This window comes from Mchenga conophoros, linkage group LG15, assembly GCF_057382185.1.
Source record: "Mchenga conophoros isolate Kocher_MC1m ecotype Shallow Benthic linkage group LG15, M_conophoros_male_GT1.1, whole genome shotgun sequence".
Lineage (NCBI taxonomy): Eukaryota > Metazoa > Chordata > Actinopteri > Cichliformes > Cichlidae > Mchenga > Mchenga conophoros.
In genome coordinates this window covers 41626106-41646634 of record NC_140540.1, presented here as the reverse complement: position 1 = coordinate 41646634, position 20529 = coordinate 41626106, and the positions used below count along the sequence as shown (strand labels likewise).

General features: G+C 43.1%; 2 protein-coding genes across 15 annotated transcripts in view; one reads left to right on the top strand and one right to left on the bottom strand.

Moving 5' to 3' along the window:
* szt2 (SZT2 subunit of KICSTOR complex) overlaps positions 1 to 20529 on the top strand; it is a 108290-nt gene that overhangs the window by 68909 nt on the left and 18852 nt on the right. For 11 of the 14 annotated variants that reach the window (XM_085246166.1, XM_085246162.1, XM_085246169.1 and 8 more), the window contains 11 exons: positions 120 to 250; positions 2620 to 2667; positions 4159 to 4280; positions 4738 to 4923; positions 10368 to 10623; positions 10697 to 10776; positions 11693 to 11818; positions 14291 to 14493; positions 16203 to 16299; positions 18261 to 18341; positions 19614 to 19688. In XM_085246166.1, coding sequence (XP_085102292.1) covers positions 120 to 250; positions 2620 to 2667; positions 4159 to 4280; positions 4738 to 4923; positions 10368 to 10623; positions 10697 to 10776; positions 11693 to 11818; positions 14291 to 14493; positions 16203 to 16299; positions 18261 to 18341; positions 19614 to 19688 — 1405 coding nt within the window. Of the gene's footprint in view, positions 1 to 119; positions 251 to 2619; positions 2668 to 4158; positions 4281 to 4737; positions 4924 to 10367; positions 10624 to 10696; positions 10777 to 11692; positions 11819 to 14290; positions 14494 to 15204; positions 16097 to 16202; positions 16300 to 18260; positions 18342 to 19613; positions 19689 to 20529 lie in introns of those variants that run through there. The other 3 variants (XM_085246158.1, XM_085246164.1, XM_085246168.1) reach the window with 3 other exon arrangements.
* The window catches only part of hyi (hydroxypyruvate isomerase), a 38399-nt gene continuing 34069 nt past the window's right edge, over positions 16200 to 20529 (bottom strand). Inside the window, exon 10 of the transcript XR_014888490.1 lies at positions 16200 to 17820. The gene's annotated coding sequence lies outside the window, so the exon portion shown is untranslated. The remainder of the gene's footprint in view (positions 17821 to 20529) is intronic.

The following is a 20529-nucleotide window of genomic DNA, read 5'->3' as shown; positions in this document are numbered from 1 at the left end:
CATATTTTTGGAAACTGTTAACAGGATATATACCATACCTGGTGGGCGCCCTCTGACTGCACACTGCCATTAAAGTCGTTCAGCTCTATAATATTGCACCTGTATTATACTTTTTGCAGCTGCCCCACATCTGGAGACCATTTTGTGCCGCTCCCTCTTGGCCAGAACCTCAGCCAACCACCGGACGCTGTGAGGAGCTTCATTCTCATCGGCCGCAACTTCCATCAGTGGCACTACAGCACAGAGCAAGGTAACCGCTGCAATACCAGCCGTTCACCTTAGCCCCTTACTACCTTACCCTCTGCACAGGCTATGCATCACTACCTCAGCTCCAGTGTGTTTTAAACAGCCTGTTATGGTTGTTTCCTTTTTCTCCAATTCATCAGGAAATCAGAATATTTGATTAGAAATGAATGCCGTTCATAGATTTGTGCAGCCCTGATATAGATGTAGTAAGTGATGAGTCTTTCTGTAAGAGTCCATGTTTGGAATTGAACAGCCGTTCAAGTACGAGTACATCGGTGTCATCCATCAGTTTTCCAAAGCCGACCCCAGCTGACCTTTAGGTGCGAGGTGGGGCGCACTGTGGACAGGCCACCATACTTGCACAGAGAGACGTTCACACATTCATTCACACCTACAACCAATTTAGAAACACCAGTTAACCTAACATACGTGTCTTTGTTCACGGAGAGCCACACAGGCACACGGAGAACATGCAAACTCCCGCTGACCCCAGCTGGCCCCCAGCTTTAAACCCAGTGACGGCGACCACCACATTATATTATTGGATGGCGATATGTTCAAATGACACATTGTTAGATTTATATTTTATCATCTACAAAGTACCAGAGTTTTTAGAATAAAAGTTAATTACTTTGTCTCCCTCCTGCTTAATTACCAAACAGTCAGTTGACAGATGAGCAGAATCAAGGCCAAACAAAACAAGATGAAGGTAACGGTGAGAACGAGCTGCAACAAGACTGCACAATGCAAAACACAGGATAAATGTCAACAACAGAATAAAAGCATTTAATGAGAAATGATCAAGAATAATTGAAAACAATAAACAGGCTTATAAAGACAATGAGAGAGAAAAAGCATCACATAAAAACAAGTCCATGTAAAGTGTTGTTGCTGGTCCTGTGAGCCTGTTATGTGCTCGAGTCATTCGTTGCTTCTAATGAGCAACAGATGACCCCATAATAAAGTAAAATAGAAGTCCAATAAACACATTATCCTGTGATGTTCTTTTGTTTCCTCATTATTGTAATCAATCACATTTCAGTCTGTAGTTCGTCTCATGCAAGTAAGTGCAGTTCAAAGAGCTTCACAGACGACTGAGAAGCCGACGATGAGACAAAGCGAACTGAAACCAAACAGAAGGTGGAATAAAAGGACGTTAAATACAAGCGCGCTCAGAGTTCAGCACATCAATGAGGATTAGCCCCAAGTCCAGTGTTGTGGTTCTACGGTGGAACAGGAAGGAACGTGCGCTCCGAGTGTGGAGGAATTTAAGTCCATGTTAACGTCTTGTTCATGAGTGGAGTGGGAGACTAACGTATAGTCAGACCGTCCATCCTGGTGAGAAAGAGCCGAGTGTGGAATCAATGCTCTCAGCTTCCTGGTCTGTCTACGGTCCTACTCATGGGTGAGGCTACCATAGAAAACACAAGTAGTGGAAATGAAGGGTGTGTGTCTGTCTCACCCTCAGAGTGGGGTGAGTAACTTGGCCATGGGGTAAAGACCAGCAGCTGTTTGATATCGAGGTTGTTTAGGCATCTGACCTGGATGCCTGCTGGGTGAGGAGTTTGTGGTTGACTCTGTAAATGAAAGCTGTGTTTGGTTGCACCGAACATTATGTCAAACATTTCCACTATAAGCAGCAGAGGATGGAAACACAACAAAATGACACAAACAAAAAAGAAACCTCTGAAAAGTTGATTAAACATCATATAGTTGAATAAAATGCTACATTATAAACTATAGTAAATAATTACCAAAAACTAAAAAGAATCAACATGAATAAAACTATAATTTACATATAACAAAGTCAACAAACATGATGGCTATAAAACATAAATACAGTTTAATTTGAGATATTAATGTCTAACTGTAGTGTAGTTTATATCTTATGGCACAACATATGAGTCCTTTCAGGTGTCCAGTGAGTGAAGTCTGCTTTTATCTCATGCAGAGCTTCTGTTTCTAGTTTTTTCTCATTTATTCGACTGCTGCAAAATAAAGTTCGGCCTCATTTCTGTTGCTTTTGTGTCGCAGCAGCTAATCACACACTGCTAGTCTAGTGAGGATATTCTTGAGGTAAAGCTGTTCGGTATATTAGGCTGGCATAGACCTGTCTGCAGCATGTTGCTAACACTTGTTTTAACACCATGAGTAGTGTGGAGGAGACGCTCCACGTGTTTCCTGTTGAAGCTTTGAACGTGCTCTGTCCTCGCCGCCGCCGCCGCCGCTGCTCTTTGATTCTGTGTTTCTCTGTCCGTGCTCGCTGCTCTCTAACATCTGTCTTATTTTTGTTTTGCTTACATCGGTTTGTGTCGAGCTGTGTTTCACTGTCCACGCCGCCTTGCTGTTTGTACCTCCTCTGTTTACCCACAGAAGACAGTTCAGATGAGGAAAACAGCCCAGTGCTAAATAGGTTCACACGTAAGTTTGCTCCTCAGCTTACCAACAACTTTCATGGTAATGGGATTTTCTTTATGGCTGCGTTTTGTCAATATATTGGTTTGTTTGTTTGTTTTTCTATAGTCTCAACAGCTGAAATATATGTAAGCGAGCTTTCACAGAGAACAGCAGAATACTTCACATGTTGACATGAAAGTCTTAGAGAGTCAGTGTGATAAAAAGATGTTAGTGTGTTCGCCTCTTCAGTTAAACTGAATTTTTACTGGTTCTTTAAGACCTGCAGTTTTTTAAGATCCATGATCTGAATTTAAGGCATTAAAATGTCTTAAATTCATTTTTAATGGGTCTCAAACTTAGTTGGATTTATGAAACTTGTTTTACATTATAAATAAAAGACGACTGAAGTTGCATTAACTTCAGTCGTGTTTTTAATTGTATCGATCACCCTGTAACAAAGCTACAGAACGGAGCCATCATAAAACGATAACCACGAATGCTAACTATGTCGCCTCGCCACTTTAAAACACATCAGTTAATCAGACTAATTGTTATGCTGTGATAGCAAAGTTTTTAATGTGGACTGTATAGAAAACATGGATCTATTCATGTGACGTCCTCTTGTTCATCCTCGAGCTACGACTGTGAAAGCCGCGGGATACTCGATGCTCATTGGCTAACAGCTCGATCACAATTTAGAAAATAAATGCATTTTTACTTTTGACTTCTTTACAATCAGACTTATTTCTGCAGTTAGTCCCCTGCACTGGAACCCATGTCCGGTTCTTATTACACTACATGGCTTCATGATGTTAGCAGTTCTCTTCTTGAATAGTTTCTCCATAGCTTCATAGTTTGGGGCTGAATATTACTAATTTATACTTTGAGGTAACAAATAAATAACTAAACCTGCCACAAACCAAAGTGAAGTAAAAGCAGCCCCGTGACGTTGTGTCTCACACTGACGAGGAGAATTAAACGCACACATTGAGAGAATAGCACTCATGAGCTTTTATAAAGCTGCAGCACCAATACGTTTTGTTTAAGCGCACCTTAAATCATCTTGAAGCTGAAATGCTGTTTGACCTTTCTGTGGTAATGATATTACTTCATCATTCTCTGCTTCCTTTCTGCGGGGATATCACGACCGCCGCTCGCAAACAGGTTTACATCGGTTTTAAAAAATAACCACGTTTCTTCACTCCTGATAATCAAGCCAACACTGTTTTTGTGGTCCATCGAACGCTGTGATTTCAGAAGCAGCATCACAGTAAAGCTTTCGCTCTCGTCAGTCAAACCTCAGAAACCCCAAAACCTCCCAGGAAGTGAAAAACCTGCGAAGCAGCTGCCCAGTACGTTTGTATTTAAAACTCAGTTATGTTCATCTGACAGTTCAGTAAAGATTGTGATCAGAGTCAGCTGGGACTCTTTGTTGAAGGACATAGCACAGCCTGCTGGGCAGCTTGGACTCGTATTGCTTTGCTGTTGCACTGACTTTCTGTCTTTTCTGTCCAGCTCATAAAGGCTTCCAGCGCTTCGATGCTCTGGAGCAGAGCGATTCGATCGGTCCGAGCCAGGCTGGGGTGGGAATGGCTCCTCGCCAGAGGTTCCTCTTTATCAGCATCCTGGACAAAGAGGTGATTTGGGATATGGAGGCCTCTGTACACTCTGTATATCCCTCAGGCCGGGCAGAGAACAAGATCCCAAAGGGTCCTATTTGTAATGGCTTTCAAATACATGAACTTGTCCTTAGATGTATTTTTGTCAGTGGGTGCTTGAGCAAATAAAGATGGTGCTCTGACAGCGCATGTGTATAAGCTGCCCACAATAATGAAAATGTGTGACATATAAGCCTACGTGGTAGCCAGGTTACTAGCCCAAAGATCTTTAATCCTCTGGGTTTTTTACCTTTATTAGCGTGTTTTTGAAGCCAAATGCTGTCATTTCTCTGTAAAGCAAATTTCTCTGATATCTTTTCAAAAAGGTAGCACACATATCCTCATTGTGCTTCATAATTAAGCTGTGGGATTATGTTTCTAAGTACAAGTGTGCTCTTTAAAACATGATTGTAATACTTCACCGTTGGTTCTTCAGGTGACGCTGTACAGCTACAACTGGTCCGTGGATCTGGGCGCCTCTCTGAATCGCGAGCTGGTGCGTCTGGTGAAGTGGCAGAATGCGAGGGCTCACGTCGTCCACTGCCTGTTCAATCAGAAGATGGGTCTCTTCCATCACTACTGCTTTTCCGATGCTCCCATCCATGAAATAGACTCCAAGCAGGTGAAAACACTCTGGTGTATTGTAAGCAGGCCAACAGCAGTACAGGAAGAAAAGCATCATGGGATCACTTCATTGTTAGTTATTTGTGAGGGACGTTTTGTGCTGAGTCAGAGAGAGCACACAGAGGGTTTAAGCACTGAAGCACCATTTAGTACATAAACTGTACCTCAAAGATGGCCTTAACTGGTTGCTGAATGCCCGTTTTAAAAGCAGGACAGCCTCACTGTGTCTTAGGTTTTAGGTTATGAGCAAGTTGTCGTCTTATAAGTAATCAGGTAATCAGACTTGGCAGTCAGACCCACAAATGAAAGCTTACTACATTGTTTTTTTCTGTGTATAAACAATGTAAAATACTTTTTGGTGACTGTTTTGTTTACATACACGTTACCAAAGTCCGTCTCTGAGGATACTTCAGTCTCCTCTGATATTTACAGGTGCCCAAACAGTCCTGTTGTTGTCTGTGCCACCCCAACATGCTTTGCTGGGTAGATTGCACTGCATGACTGGAGCGCAGCATCAAACTGTTAAACTGTACAGTTGCACACTTCCTACAAAATCCAGCAAAATGTAGTTTACGGTCCAGTTACCCCAGCAGGTGTCTAGCAGCTTAGTCTGCCCTCACCTGTCAGTCAAAGCTTTCGATTCTTAAAAATAGAGATCAACGCATTTTTGATACAAATCTGTTGATGTGCTTTTTGGCCGTTAAGCACCGACTTCATTTTTTAGCCCTGGAGTTTTCTTTTGGGTTCAATATCGCATACTTTATTCTAACGTCATTTGTGTGTGTGTGTGTGTGTGTGTGTGTGTGTGTGTGTGTGTATATATACATACATACATACATACATACACAAATGAAGTCAGTGCTTAATGGCCAAAAAGCATATCAACAGATTTGTATCAAAAATGCATTGATCTCTATGTATGTGTGCATACATATATATTTATATATGTATGCAAGGCAGTCAAAGCAGTCAAAGTTGAAGGTACAGTGCTCTGACAGAGGAATCAGTTCCAGCTCCAGTAATACTGACTTTATGAGAGAAGCTGCAGTATGGACTGAAAGTAGTATTCGAGTATTTGATTTGGAACCCAGGGCGTATTTTTTATTCATGGTATTTCAGCAGCTGCTGAGTCACCAGCAGCTCTCACAGTCAGTGCTGTGCTTGTCCTGCATTAGAGAAAGAAAGGAGGCAGCTGACTACGATCGGCCATCATGTGTTCACATGTGGTGACAGCAAATGACCAGTGTCAAACTCACTGCAGAGGTTATGTGGCATCAGCACTGTGGCAGTCACCGCGTGCTTCCTGTAATGACACGCTGTGTTAACTGAGTTCTGCAATGACAGGCTGTGCCGCTCAGTTATTGTGCAACTGTGGAATATGATCTGCACAGGGGTGTTTTTCATATAAAAGCAGGACGATTAACGCTGCTTAACATGTCTGGGAGAATAATCACAGCCTTCTTTCTTTTTATAACAGCAATATAAAAAATGACATCAGAAAAACCTCGGCAGCATTTTCAGGCTCCCCCTTAGACCTCAGACTTGCCTCTAAAAAGCACGGCTGCACCTTCTGTTTCTGCTGCATCTGGTGGGGAGCTGGTGAGGAGAACAGGATGCTAGCTCAGGTGGAATCAGCCTGGGAGGGTAGCATCTGCACTCGCGCTGTCACAGGAGGCAGCAGCTCCCGGAGCACACTTCATGCAGCTGTTGTGTCCCGAGGACGAATTTGTGTGACTCCCACATGGATGGTGATGTCATTACTTGATCCAGCCTGTTAGTGGTCCTCGTGCTATTTATGAGTTTCAGTGACGATGTGTCACAGTAATGTGTTTTCATCTTGTACTATGATACAATAGTTGTATAGAGAGCTGCAGGGCTGCATCTCTGTGGTTCCTCTTACAAAAAGCTGAAATCGTCGCGGCTTATTACAGTAAATAAGCATCGTTTATCATTTTTGCAACATGCACACAAAATGCTAATGTTAGGCTATGACAGTTGTAGCCGTGGGACTATAACCACCTCTTAGCATGTACGTAATTAGCCCGAGAGGTTTGGGATTTATCTGAGTGTGAGTGTCATTTTTAAATGAGCATTTCTTGCTTTTGCATCAGAACCATTTCTGCTTTGCTCCGTTTGTCCTCCTGCAGCATTTTCTGTACGATCACTGTAAAGTTTGGCTTTTTAGATACAAGAGGTGTTTTTTAACTTTGGTCTGCTACTAGTCGCCCCTACTACACTTATCTCGTGTAAAATATTCAATATTTGGGAGATGCTGCAGTGTGCAAACTGTTTTCAGTTCAGTCGATTGACATCCTGTGTAAATATTGGCAGGCAAAGACTGTCACTGAAGCCTCTTCCATATTTATGCCACTTGCAGCTTCATCAAAGCTCGCTGTGGCTCGATTCAGCTTTGTTTTCTGTTTTGCGTGTCTCAGCAAAAACTGCTGGACACCCTTTATTAAATATGGAGTTTTGGATCAATATGCAGTTGATGGTGTTGGCAGCAGAAACCAAAACAAGATTTTTCAGCCACACGACTAAGCATTTTTATTCTCCTTGATTATTACCCTTCTCTATCTGCTGTCTTCTTATGTTGTCCGGATCATATCCTGGAAATATAACCCTGTCACATCAGCGGCCTTGTTTTCCAAAATGGAGGACTTAACCACCTCAGTGCAGTTTAGCCTCTGTCAGTTTCCATTCATCCTCCTCGATTATTTATGATCCTCTCTCACACAGAGGGCTTTGGGTTGTAGGTTTCTGTAGTCTGCTGTGCCGCCTGTTTAATAACTGTTTGCAAAGCATCTTTTACATCCCATCTTCCCTCCCACTCTCACACATCAGCTGTCACATCAGCTTCGCTGCTCTGAGGACAGCAGTGCAAGAAGGCTCCACTTCTACAGCTACTGATTGATTTTACAATCGTTTTTCCTGGTGAGATGAAGGGGGTGTCATACGTGATAGTGTACTACAGATGGCTTGAGAATTGGGCGACTAAAAAGGCTTCTGTGTTGGAACATCTGGAAAAATGTAGGCAGAGAAAGCAGAGTGACGGCATCAGCGACTGCTGCTAAAATACAAGAGACATCATGCAAATGATAAAGCCATCAAGCCACAGAGCTTTTCAAAAATCGATTAAAACTAGCTTGCATCGTGCAGCATTGGCGTAGATGGAACATTGATTTGTAACCTGTGATTCAATTCAATTTTATTTATATAGCGCCAAATCACAACATAAGTCGCCTCAAGGCGCTTCATAGATACAGAGAAAAACCCAACAATCATATGACCCCCTATGAGCAAGCACTTTGGCGACAGTGGGAAGGAAAAACTCCCTTTTAACAGAAAGAAACCTCCAGCAGAACCAGGCTCAGGGAGGGGCGGGGCCATCTGCTGTGATTGGTTGGGGTGAGAGAAGGAAGACAGGATAAAGACATGCTGTGGAAGAGAGACAGAGGTTAATAACAGATGTGATTCAATGCAGAGAGGTCTGTTAATACATAGTGAGTGAGAAAACAGTGATGTGAGGACACTGCAGTTTATCAAGTTTAGTTTGTTTACAGATGTGAACCTCACAGATGTGCAAGACTACTGTATAAACATGAAAAAGGATTTGAAGAGACATGAAAAACGAGGCACAGTCAAAAACTTTTATTTAAATATGGTCTAATCCGGCGGTCCCCAACCGGTTTAATGTCAGACGGTATTTTCACAGACCGGCCTTTAAGGTGTGGCGGATAAATACAGCAACATAAAATAAAACCCGAGCCTCAACTCTCGCGGCCCGGTACCAAACGACCAGTGCCGGTCCACGGCCCGGGGGTTGGGGACCGCTGGTCTAACCTTGTGACGAATCGATTCAGAAACCCTCTCATATTATTGAAGGAGTGATTATTTAAAAAGCTGCCACCTCATGTTGCACAGCCATGTTTTTCATGTCTTCTTTTCAGAACAAGAACTTTTGAATTGTTTCGTTTAGGGGACATCTGTAAACTGTAAAACACAAACCTCTGTGAACAGGCCCCCTGCTGGTGGTGGTAGATGTGAGGAAGAGTCCTAATCTGAGCCAAAGCGCTGTCCACGCAGACTAGCCAAAGGCCCAGCTACAGTGGGGAGCGAGTATTTTGGGATCGTTCGATTGGAGGAAAACTCCTGGAGTAGATGCGTCTGTAGAACACACTAAGGGACGAGGTCTTTGGTGACTGTTCGGCTCTTCTGGCTCAGATCGGAGATCACTGGTTGGATAATCAGCATACAGTACTTTTCCAGTATGGAGAAGTATACCGAGAGCAAAGAGTGCCACCCTTCCCCACCATGTCAAGCTGACCATGGTGTTGTTTAAATAAATCATGTAATGCTGTTTTAGTTTGAATGAAAGTTCAGTAAAATCCAGCAAAATGTCATGCACAGTGTGAGCAAAACAGACGGACGAAGGGACTTATTAGACCCCGTTTTGCAGCCGAGAATGACACCAAATGCCCTTTCAGTCTTCTCCCTGTGGCCAACAACAAAACAAGCGCAAAGAATAGAAAGAAGCAAACTTTTCCTTTCCCTCCGATGGCCTCGCTCTTCATCACGGCATTACTAATGAGTGCGGACAGAAGGCAGAGTCAGAGCAGCAGAAAATTTGCCTGAACAGAACTTCATCTGTCAAGGTCCTGATGAGAAGCAGAGGGAGCACCAGTGCACGGTTTGACCCCCCAGCCTGTGGGCATGGTGCAGCCAGCACTGCCACACGAGGGGCATCTGGGCCCTGAGCTGCTCCGCTGAGCAAACTCACCCAAAAGCTCCTGTCAACAGCAAAAAGAGAAGAACAGACAAAACTAATATGCAGCACGGTGACTGCAGCACGTCGCTGCGTCATGTGATAGAAGAATGCAAATGTGCTTCCTGTCTGTGGTGTCCAAGGCTTGAGCATCCTCAGGTTAAGGCAGAATTAATCACCTGATGAACACAGACTAAGATTTCACGTATTAAACTCTTTTAAGATGAGTTTTAACGGACCATACAAAAACAAGACCTTTCCAGATTATTGAGTTCCCTCTTGCTGCTTGTGAAATGACTTCTTGTGAAGGACTTGGGCCCAGACTTCTCTTCTGCTGTGAGCAGCACTGTCTGAGCGATGACACCCAGCAGTCACCACCACAAACATCAAACCCTCCAACACAAGCTTCTCATACAGAAACGGCAACCTGTGGCTTCAGACAGTGTTTTAGTGGTGACTTTAAAAGCTGCTGTGCTGTGCTTGGCTCAGATATAAGCTAGCATTTGCTAACAGTAGCCCGGTGAAAGCCTGCTTGGCCAGACAGGAAACTGCGATTCACTCGACAACTATGTAATAAGAGTGGTTTCCTGAGGTTACTCAGGAGGTATTTAGCTGCTAAGTGAGGTGATGGCGTCATTAATTGTCGAGGTATTTGATTTATTCTCTATCTTGATCAGGATCCCAACCCATTCCTCGGTCCCTCCATGGAGCCTGATGCATTGCTGCGTAGCGCAGTCCCTCCTCTGCCCAGTAAAGAGCAGGGCAGACTGGGAAACTCTGGTCGAAGTCTTGCTCCCCTCCACTTTCCCTCCGAGTTGCTTCCCTTTGATGAAGCTCTGAGGGACGTCTGCACCATTCGGCCTTTGATGGACGGAGATGTGGTGGCTCGACATGGCAGCCAGCTGTTGGAGATCAAAGCTGCTGAGCGGAGAGGTGAATAGTTTGACCTGTACATTAAACATGATGTCAGTTTGAAAAATTAATGGCTTTGTTTTTATTCTTACAGAATTAGAGAAGCAGATGAAGATAGAGAACCTGTTCGTGACCTGGCAGCAGAGGTCAGCACAGTCCAACATGCCCATTTCAGTAAGTATTTTCAACAGTGTTTAACCCTTTAGAGCCGGTCGCTGGGGTCACACAGGCACCTGCAATGTTTTTATTAAACATCTGTAATTCCCATAACTCCTGAACCAGTTGCTCAATTGAAAGAATTCCCACGCTTCCTGAAAGCAGCGGCTCAGCAGGGTCAACGTAAGTAAATGTAGCCTTAAAGACAGCTGTTCTTATAATGGAGCCTGTGGAGTGTGAGGAATGCAAAACAAAAGAAAGTTAAAAGAAAAGCAGCACACGTGTCGTTATACTTTCTGAAAAGCCTGCCCCCTGGTGGTGATAGTTTTAGTTAACGTTCATAAAGGGGAATCACAAAATGCACCTTTAAGTTCATAATGATGATGCATATTTAAAACATAAACAGCAAATTGTATTTGACCAGTAAATTCTTCCACTGTGCAAGCAGCATAATCTCAGATGGAGCTAATTGCACTCGACTAACCCGGGGGAACAGCGTCTCACTGCTTCATGTCTTTGAGGGGCTTCAGTTACAGCTCACTCCTCGGGGAAATCATTTTGCATCGCCTTGTTTCAAAGTGGGGAATATCCGAGCTAATTAAAAAGGTTTCTATCTGACACCGTGACATCTCGAGAGGTTACACGGTGGCATTAAATTTACAAATTTGATATTTCAGCAGTCGCCCACATGGTGCTCTTACTGAAGCACATCCAGCAGGAGGTCTGCAGCCTGAGCTGAGTCTGTCGGGGCCAGGACCCGTGTCCAGTGCAATAAACAAGCTAAATTACCTGTTGGCTGTAGTTTGAATGCTGATCTGCTGCTAAACGTTCAGCCTGGTGTCATCTTTGATGTTGCTGTGGTCTTTTATGTCATCCCACTTGCAGTTTCATACTTTTACCATTTCAGTAAGAGTTACCTTGGCTGTCTCTGCAGGGGACAGATTTGGAGACTCTGAAGCAGTCGTCCCGACTGGTCCACTACTGTGCCACCCCTCTGCTCTTTGACCCCGTCTTCCGCAAGCAGATCCAAGAGGAACAGATTATTCAGCCTCTAGAAAAGGTTTGTTTTCCATGCAGCTAAAGGCAAAGTTACTGGCAGATTCATTTTTCACTTTAGACATTTTATTCATATGAAGACCGAATATAAATACAGTCTTCAATTTCTGATCCTGTGTTTAATGTTCCTCTCTTACTTCATGGTAAACGCAGTGACTCCAGGTTAGGAATCCTCTGTTTTACATTCATGCTTGATTTGAGATGTTTTTTTACAAAAGGATTTGCTTTAACGACGACACGGAAAACACATCAAATATTTAGACTGAGAAAATGGATCATTTTGGTCCAGAAGAGTCATTTTCAATTCAACGGCAGGAAAAATGTTTACAAAACTGGAGCAGGGCGACGTGTAAACAGTGTAGCATCGCCCCTTCTTTTAACAACAGTCCATAAATAGACTTGGAGCTGAGGACACCAGTTGCTGGACTTTTGGAAACAAATGCTGTTGTTTATTTTGGTCCCTTTTTTTAACTTTCCCTACGCACAGCATTATACATCTGTAAAGACCAGAAAAGGGCTGAGTGAGGATGGGCAACTCTCCGTTTAATCCATTTATTGTGCACAGATAAGACATCTGAGAGCATCATATCACAAAAGGCTATTCATATCATCAAGTATTTCCAACACTGAGATCCAGTTTGTTCTTTCTATGAAAAGGCCTCAAATACTCTAAACGAGTGAGCGGGTAACCCTTTAGCTGAGGAGAAAACATGCTTTCATATTAGTCCTGTTAGTCATTTGTTGGATATAAACCTTTAAGGGCCAGAAGATATTTTCACTGAGACGAGATCCTGAATGCAAACTCCTACTGCTTCCCAGAATGCATTTATTCGAACACACTGCTAATTATTTCCACATTAAAGCATAAATGAAGCTATTCTTTGCTCTGGTGCTCCGTAGGTTCATGTCAACCAATTATTTTTGCAGTAGCCTAAAACATGCGTTGAATGTGTTTTTGAATGAGCCTTGGATGCCTTCCTCCACTCTTCCTGGGAATATCGTCGTGTTAGTCCTCTGCAGTGTTTTTACAGAAGACTCAGAGGACTCGTCTGCTAATAAGTGATATAGTTTACATATCAACCCCTTCCCAGAAGACTAGTTTTTCTATTATGGTCAAAGAGGGAATAGATAGTGACTGATGAAGTTAGTTAATAGTAAGTATTTAAAGCCTTTTTAGTGTTATTTAACAACACAATGAAGGTTTTAGAGGAATTTATTTCAGAGCCTGATGTTTCCTAAAGTATCTCAGTCTGGCCCCAAAGTGTGTGACTAGATTTGCTTAAGTCTTTAACAACGACAGTATCATCTGTGCAGTGTTCGATGTGGCGTTCAGGCTGCTGAGCTGTACATCCTGTTTCATTACCCACCAAATGTGTTCAGTTGACGAAAGGTCTGCAGACACTTCAGTTCAGCATACTAAGTGTTTGCTTGGGCGCGTGTGTTGCTCTAAAACCTGCATATGCTTTCCAGCATTGACGGTACCTTTGCAGAAGTGCAAGCCACCAGTTCCAGCACCTTCTGAACTGATAACTAGCAGATGGTCCCTCTCCTCGTTAGTCCAGAGGAACAAGAATTTCAAATTTTGCTTCATCTGATCACAAAACAGTTTTCCATTTTGCCTCAGTTCATTTTAAATGAGCTTTGCTTAGTTGAAGATCATCTTCTGTGCCTCTCTACATCTTACTCACCTGTATTAAAGGAACCCAGTTAGCTGCAAAATGCTCCTCCGGCTGGTTTACCCCACCAGCCTCGTGTTGTTGTCATGCTGACAGATGAGGAGGGGGCTGTGGACACCCGACTTCCTCAACATGAGCTCAGCTGCAAAACGAGAAATGGTTTTTCATGAAAGAGTAAAATGTCTCAACATTTGATATGTTTTCTGTGTTCTGTTGTGAAAGGAGTATTGATTTACACAGCACTCCAGCATGTTTTATGTTAGTGTTGTAAATTTATTCCCTGGAAGTTCCTTTCAAACCTCAGGAGGAAGTTTTGTAGGATTCCAGCTTCTTTCATCTGAAAAATCTCACAATCGGAGTCACTTTGGTCATTTTCAGTACAGGAACATGTTGTATGTATGGAGCACTTTGTGGTCGACAGGCTTCAGACAGATTCTGGGATGTGGATCAGTTTGTGACGTGTATTTCCACATGTGAGTCCCGGTGCTCCTGCTTCCTGTCAGAGCTGACAGCAGCCCCCTGTCTTTCTGCCTGTGTGCTCTAACTCTGCACATGTCGCTCTTTTCAAGTTAAACAGGCCTTCATCAAAGTTCAAATGCTCTTTCCATTAGTGGTGCATTGATCTGGATTATTCTTCCACGGCTCAGACGTATGGCTTCTTTGTTTCATCAGGCTCAAAATGAAAGTTGTGATTTTCAGTCATCTTTTAGAATTTTGTATTCAAACATGGTTCATTTCTTTGATATGTATTCAGGCCATGTGCACTGTACTATAAATTCTTCTGAAACTGTGTGTGTCAGAAAAGGCATCGCTCCAGTGATTCCACGGCATCAGGTCGGGACCGCAGCTACAGCACAGACTCAGCTGACATGCTGCCCGGCCGACTGAAGGAAGAGTCCTGGCTGCTTGAAATTTCCAGCACCTTCCTTCAGCAGTATGTCCAATACCTGCAGAGCATGGGCTTCATTTTGGTGCAGGTCCGGCCTCAGTCTCCAGCTCGCAGGTGTGTTGGATGTGTGCTTTTCAGCTGTTGCTTCCTTCTAATGTACCCTCAACCCTTTCAGCACCTGTGCGTCCCCCTCCATGAGCTCAGACGTGTTAATCAGAACTTTACGTTGAATCCGGGCTGCTTGTTCTCAGAGATTTCTCTTTAATGCCCCCATTTAAATTCAAATTGTATTTGTCACATACACAGTGAAGTGCTTAGACAATGTTGCGAGATCGATCAACTTTAGACCAGACAACAAACGATGGAGGCTCCGGAAAAGTGCAATCAAACGATGAGTTTTATTATCACAGGAGAACAACTAACCGTCAGCATACAGAATGTGTTGCTCTGACAAGAATACACTGGGCTCTGGTTTTATAGGACAAAATATCACACCTACGTCAATACAGTTCAAAAATACATGGTGACAGACGGGCAACAGTTCAACTCGTACAGACAAGGGTTCATCACGTACATATAACCTTACACCGACATATAACTTCTCCTTTCTACATTACTTGCCTTTTAAGGTAATAACTTCAGGTCTTAGCATTTCTGAGAGCTAATAATTGGACCCTCGTCATTAATCCCTAAGTAGAGTACTTTGCAGCCAGTCTCAAACTGAAGCAGAAGACGCTTAGGCCTTCACTCAAACCTGCTACTAGATTAATATGTGTATCGTAAGCGTGCATGCAATTAACCTGCTATGTTCTCATCTCCCCTCAGCATGTATCATCTGGACACTCTCACCAGTGAAGCTTAAAACCTTCTAGAATGGAACATCAACTCTAACCAAGCACATTTATGCATTGTGTATAAAATGAACTCAACCTGTAAAAATAGAAAGGTCAATGTGATGACAGACATATTCAATGCAATATAAACCCTGCAGGAAATATTACTGATAAATGATACTGTGAAACATGTTATTAATACATTCTTCATAAGGCAGATTATATGGTAGCAATAAAAGAATCTCTGAATCCCCACAACAACTGCTCGTGACCTAAAATAAACGACTATGAATAGGATAGGAAATAAATATGAAAATAAAGGGTAAATTTAACTAGGAAAGAATAAAGTAAAATATAAAAATTAAAGTTAAAAATAAAATAACTGTACAACAAAATACACAATATAGAAAATATATAAGAGAATATGAAGAAATATGGAACAAAAGCAGCTGTACGAGTATTAAATGGTAATGAAAGAAATGTAATGTCCAGGGTTGGGCACATGTTTAAGTGTCTTGTGAGTGATTGCATCTAAACTGGGGCATGTCTAATGGCAGCAGTTAAAATAAAGGCTTTCATGTGTAAGTCCATATTTATGTTTATTAGATAAGAATAAACAAGTTTCATAAACTGTTTAATTAGTAAACGGGTGTTTTTTTTCTCTCCCTTTAGTGTGTAAAATGTAAGACAATCAGGAATCATTAACCTCCAGTCTTCTCTCGCACTGTCGTGTGTCATACTTGTCTATTAGTCATCTAATCGCATATGTTTTGATTCTCCTCTGACCTTTGACCTCCATCCACTGAGGCAGGAAGCCTGAGCGTCCTGCCTGCTGTCACTTTCTCAGTCTGTGTGTGACTCGCACTGAATTGTCTTCCTGCTTGGATATTTGCTGCTGGCTCTCTATGAGCCTTTGTTGGGTTTTTTATAGTTTAAGCAGATCTTTACTGACCCCTGTCCCCCACTCCACCCCCACCCCCTGTCCTGCAGCATCGCCCGCGCTCGTGCTGCCATGTTGAACTCTATGTCATCAGAAGGCAGGATGTCTTTTTCTTATGTGAAGCAGAAGAGCGAGGACAGCCCTAAGGTTAGTGTTCACCTTGAAAATGCTCTTTTATTCACAAAACTTGGGGATAAAGTCAGACTGTGCTGTGGGAAAACGGGTCCAGTGAATTTCTAATGTGTCAGTAAAACTAAAGTCTCCAGCATCTCCAGAGACGGGTATTTCCTCTACGTCTGATTTAAACTTTTTTTATCAGATTTGACTGAAGAGCTGCCACAGCCATGGTTTGAGCTGTGGTGAGGCAAACTCGAGGAAGACTCATGTACTCATGCACGCTGAGAAGTTGACAGTTTTAGATCTTTCTGTATTTTTAAAAAACAGATGCGAGTTCCCAAAGACGGTGTAAACATGTGTGTAATGATGCAACAATGGAAAAAGACTGCAGCGCTGCTTCAGGGGGTCAAGAAGCTGTTTTGTTTGTACTCAGGCAGTGGTAACCTTTTCATTGCTGCTAACTTTAATGAGTTATGGCGTGTAAAAAGTTCCTCTGTGGCACAACTTCAGCACCTGGCAAATATGGACGCTCTCCTCGATTTAACGGAACATCAGCCTGATTTAAAGTAGGAAACAAAATGTGACGCAGGTTTAAATGTTGTCCTTTCATTGTGTGTATTTATTGTAAATAATCACACTGTTTAGGCACCAGCAGCTGCACATAATCAGACACAGTAACGTCTTATTGGGCAAATATAAACCTGTTTACCTGCTGGGTGAGACTAACATGCACACCTGCATCCTGAAACAGGCCACAGTGAGAAATCACAAAATTCAGTTTCATCACTTGTGATCCTGCAACAGCAGGCGGAAAATCCGGATCCCTTCTGTCCCAGCTTTTAATGACGTCACCTTCTATGTCGTTGCTATTTGAACATGAAAACCACAGCCAGCTACGTAAAAAGAGAAATGAAAAAGATTCGCAGTGGCAGATTTTACAATATCAGCCACAGGCCTGATCATCTGTCTCTTATTTACAAAGCTGAGGTCTGAATTGCTCTTATGCACTGGACCTTTCACGTACTGCAGTTAGAAAGTTACCTGCATGGTTTGTTGGCTTTGCAGCCACACAAAGATCAACCTGACCTTCACTCACTGCATCAGTCAGGAGTTTCAAATCTGTGCCGTGATGCTGTCCAACACAGAGCTTTGGACTCGTTTGCATATTTATTGACTCGTCGCCCCCCTCCATGTCTGCAGATTTACAGAGATGCTAAAACAAAACTTTGCTTTTAGATTAGAAATTAAGACCTTTAAGTGTCTCCTTGTGAGTGATGTCACAACATCAGGCCATGAAAGTTTATTTGCTTTGTTTATGTCTGAGCTAATCCACGGCAGGGACGTCTGACTGGATAATGATCGAATCCAACACCGGTGGGTTTTTGTCAAACAAAAACATAATGCGGAGTGAAGGTGTGCCTCCTGTGACATCGCATGCTTCTTGCAGCAAGCACGTTGGCTCCACTGGGGCAGCATGAACCTGACGGACGTCTCTACAGGTTAGATGAGCCTTCTGTGAAACAGCGGAGAGACGGGCAGATGGCTTCAAACCTGTGGGAAGCAAGAGCACAATAATCATGTTCGTCAGCTTCGAGGAGCTCGGTAGCATAGCTACGTTTGGTGCTGCCCCCCCCTCCACTGAATGCTTTGTTTGGATGCGCCCTGGTGTTTCGGAGACCATGAAAGCCTCTGTGCACAGATGGAGGTCCACACCACATATGTGCATAAATAAGACCTAAATCCCATTAGGCTGAGATGACAGCCCTCGCTTTGATATCAGTCCTTCCCTTTGCTTTCCAAACCTGCACAGCAGTCAGTCCACACAGCGGGAACAGTTTGTTGCTTTAGAAACAATATTGTGTTACAATAAAGAATATCTACCATTATAACATTAGTGTTGATGAGGGTGCTGGAGTAGTACTATGCTACACATAAAGGTGGTGCGCATTTAAAATGTTACAGTTACAAACTGTGACTGTTGTGACCTTCAGACTGCGGCGTCTGGGACCACCGCATATCACCTGCAGAGGGCGCTGCCAGGAGGAATCGTGTTGATGGAACTGGCTTTTCAGGTGAGAAGCGCTGTCCTCACTAATACACTGTATGTGCTAAAATCACAGTGGTATGATTCTTTCAGTTCTTTGAGACAGGCGAACAGTTTAGTTTAGATAATGATTAAAAATCTAATGTGATGGTTAAATGTTAAATAGTTAAAGGGATGATGGGTCACAGCGATCAGCGGCCAACTGGCTGTTCAGACGAGGTCCATGTGACGCTGATGGGGATCGTTTCCAAAGTTCACAGTTATTCTGTTCATCCTGGAGAGATCCGGTCTGAACGCCAGCATTTCTAACACTTTGTTTCTGGTCGTGTTGGTTCTGCTGCAGTGTTGAAAGATGCTAAAAAAGGCAGCAGTGAGAAGAGAAGAGGTGCTGAGCAAGTCGAAAAGTGTTCAACTTCAGATAAAAACGCTGAGCTTGGTGTCACTTTTCACCTTGCTGTCAAATTCCTGCGAAGAAGAGCGCGACACACTGACCAACAGCCACATCCTACTGGTAGCACTCAACAGTAATGACCTGCTTAAAGCCCCAAACTCTTACAGTAGTGAAAGGGAAATAATGCTTGGAGGAACTTTTTGTTTGCAGTGCGTCTACAGCAGGCAGTTGGTGTCAGGTACTTCTGTATCATAGGAGTGTGTCAGACAGTGAAACGCTGTGCTGCCAGAGTGCTCTCGAGCATCCCCAGTAAAGCATTTGTACCTGTGGTCAGTGTCTCAGTGTCAGCAGCGCTGCCACTGCAAACACTCAGAGTGAATCAGTATCAGCCTGCATCGTGGGTCCCACTGAGTAACTGGTGTTTCCCACACTAGCATCTTTCGTTAGGCCTTCAGTCGTGTTCAGCTAAGGTCTTCCTCCCAGGTTGTTATGGCAACCTTTTTGTTTACTGTGTCCCACACTTAACGTACAACGAGACAGAACACAACTGGTGTGAGACGAGTGAAATAAGCCACAGTGTTTGCCAAAACCTATTACTGAGAGTGGGAGGAGTGGGTAATCACTGCTGTGATGTTGTCGTCGCAGCGCTGTGCGTTTGGCCCCGTGCTGTGTGTGTGGTCTGATATCCTGGCACTATGTGTTTGTTTTTGCCGTTTGCTCATCCTTAGCTACACGTGAAACGTTTTGACCTTTCGACATATTGTTTGTTGTGATGGTGAGGATAGATTTTTTCCACATACAAGCCTTCAGCTCTCCTGAAAAACAGCACATTGACTCCCTGTGTGCAGTCTTACGGATTATTTTACTCTGGTGTTGAGTAACCTTGTGGTCTTTGTGTCACTCCACCAGGGCTGTTACTTTTGTGTGAAGCAGTATGCACTGGAGTGTTCCCGTATTCCCATGGGCCAGACCGTCAACTCGCAGGTAAATGCTTGACACTGATCTGCACTGCTGTGTGGACACACAACACTGAGCTCCGTGTCCTCAACAAGAACATAAAAGAGCGAAAAGGAAACACAAACCAGAACACAAATGATCACAGTGGGAGGGCAGGAGTGCCGATCTGTGTGCATCATGTAGGTTTGGGGTTCTGACTGGTGTTGGGCTGCTGGGCTCTTTGTGATCATGGGCTCAGTCAAATTTAAATCCTTAAATCTTTGTTTAAATCAGTTTTTGTAGGAACTGATATACTTGAAATTAAAGCCGTTTTTAAAACACCTAAACTCTTTCAATATAAATGCTGAATAAATTCCTTGTAGTCTGAGTTGTTTAAAAACCACATTTTTTGAAGCCCTTCACACCATTAGTGCCTCACGTGAGTCGACATGTAGACTTTATCACTCTGACTACATTTTCCCAGCTGTTAGCAGTAAAGCAAAATAAAAAATAAGATAAAATAATCATTTGAAGCAGCCAGTTCCTGACAGCATGATGGGAAGAGGTGAACCACACGTAGCTTTTATGCTAGCTTTACTGTAGTTTAGTGTTATTTTGCCTCTTCTGTTCGTGCTGCAGTTGAATATTATTATTGCTCTGATGCAGTTTAAGAGCCACGTGGTCAACAGCAGCTGTTCAGTCTGGTTTACAGCGTGTTCGCCCATTTCTTTACTTCTCGTCCGATGTAATTTCCACCCTTTGTCTGTTTATCCACCGTGAGCAGAAACACACTTATTAATAAATAAGAAGCAGATACAGATTTGAAAATAATCCTCTGGCTGAGACAGAATAACCTCCACTGTTATTTCACATCTACTAGTCATGTCAG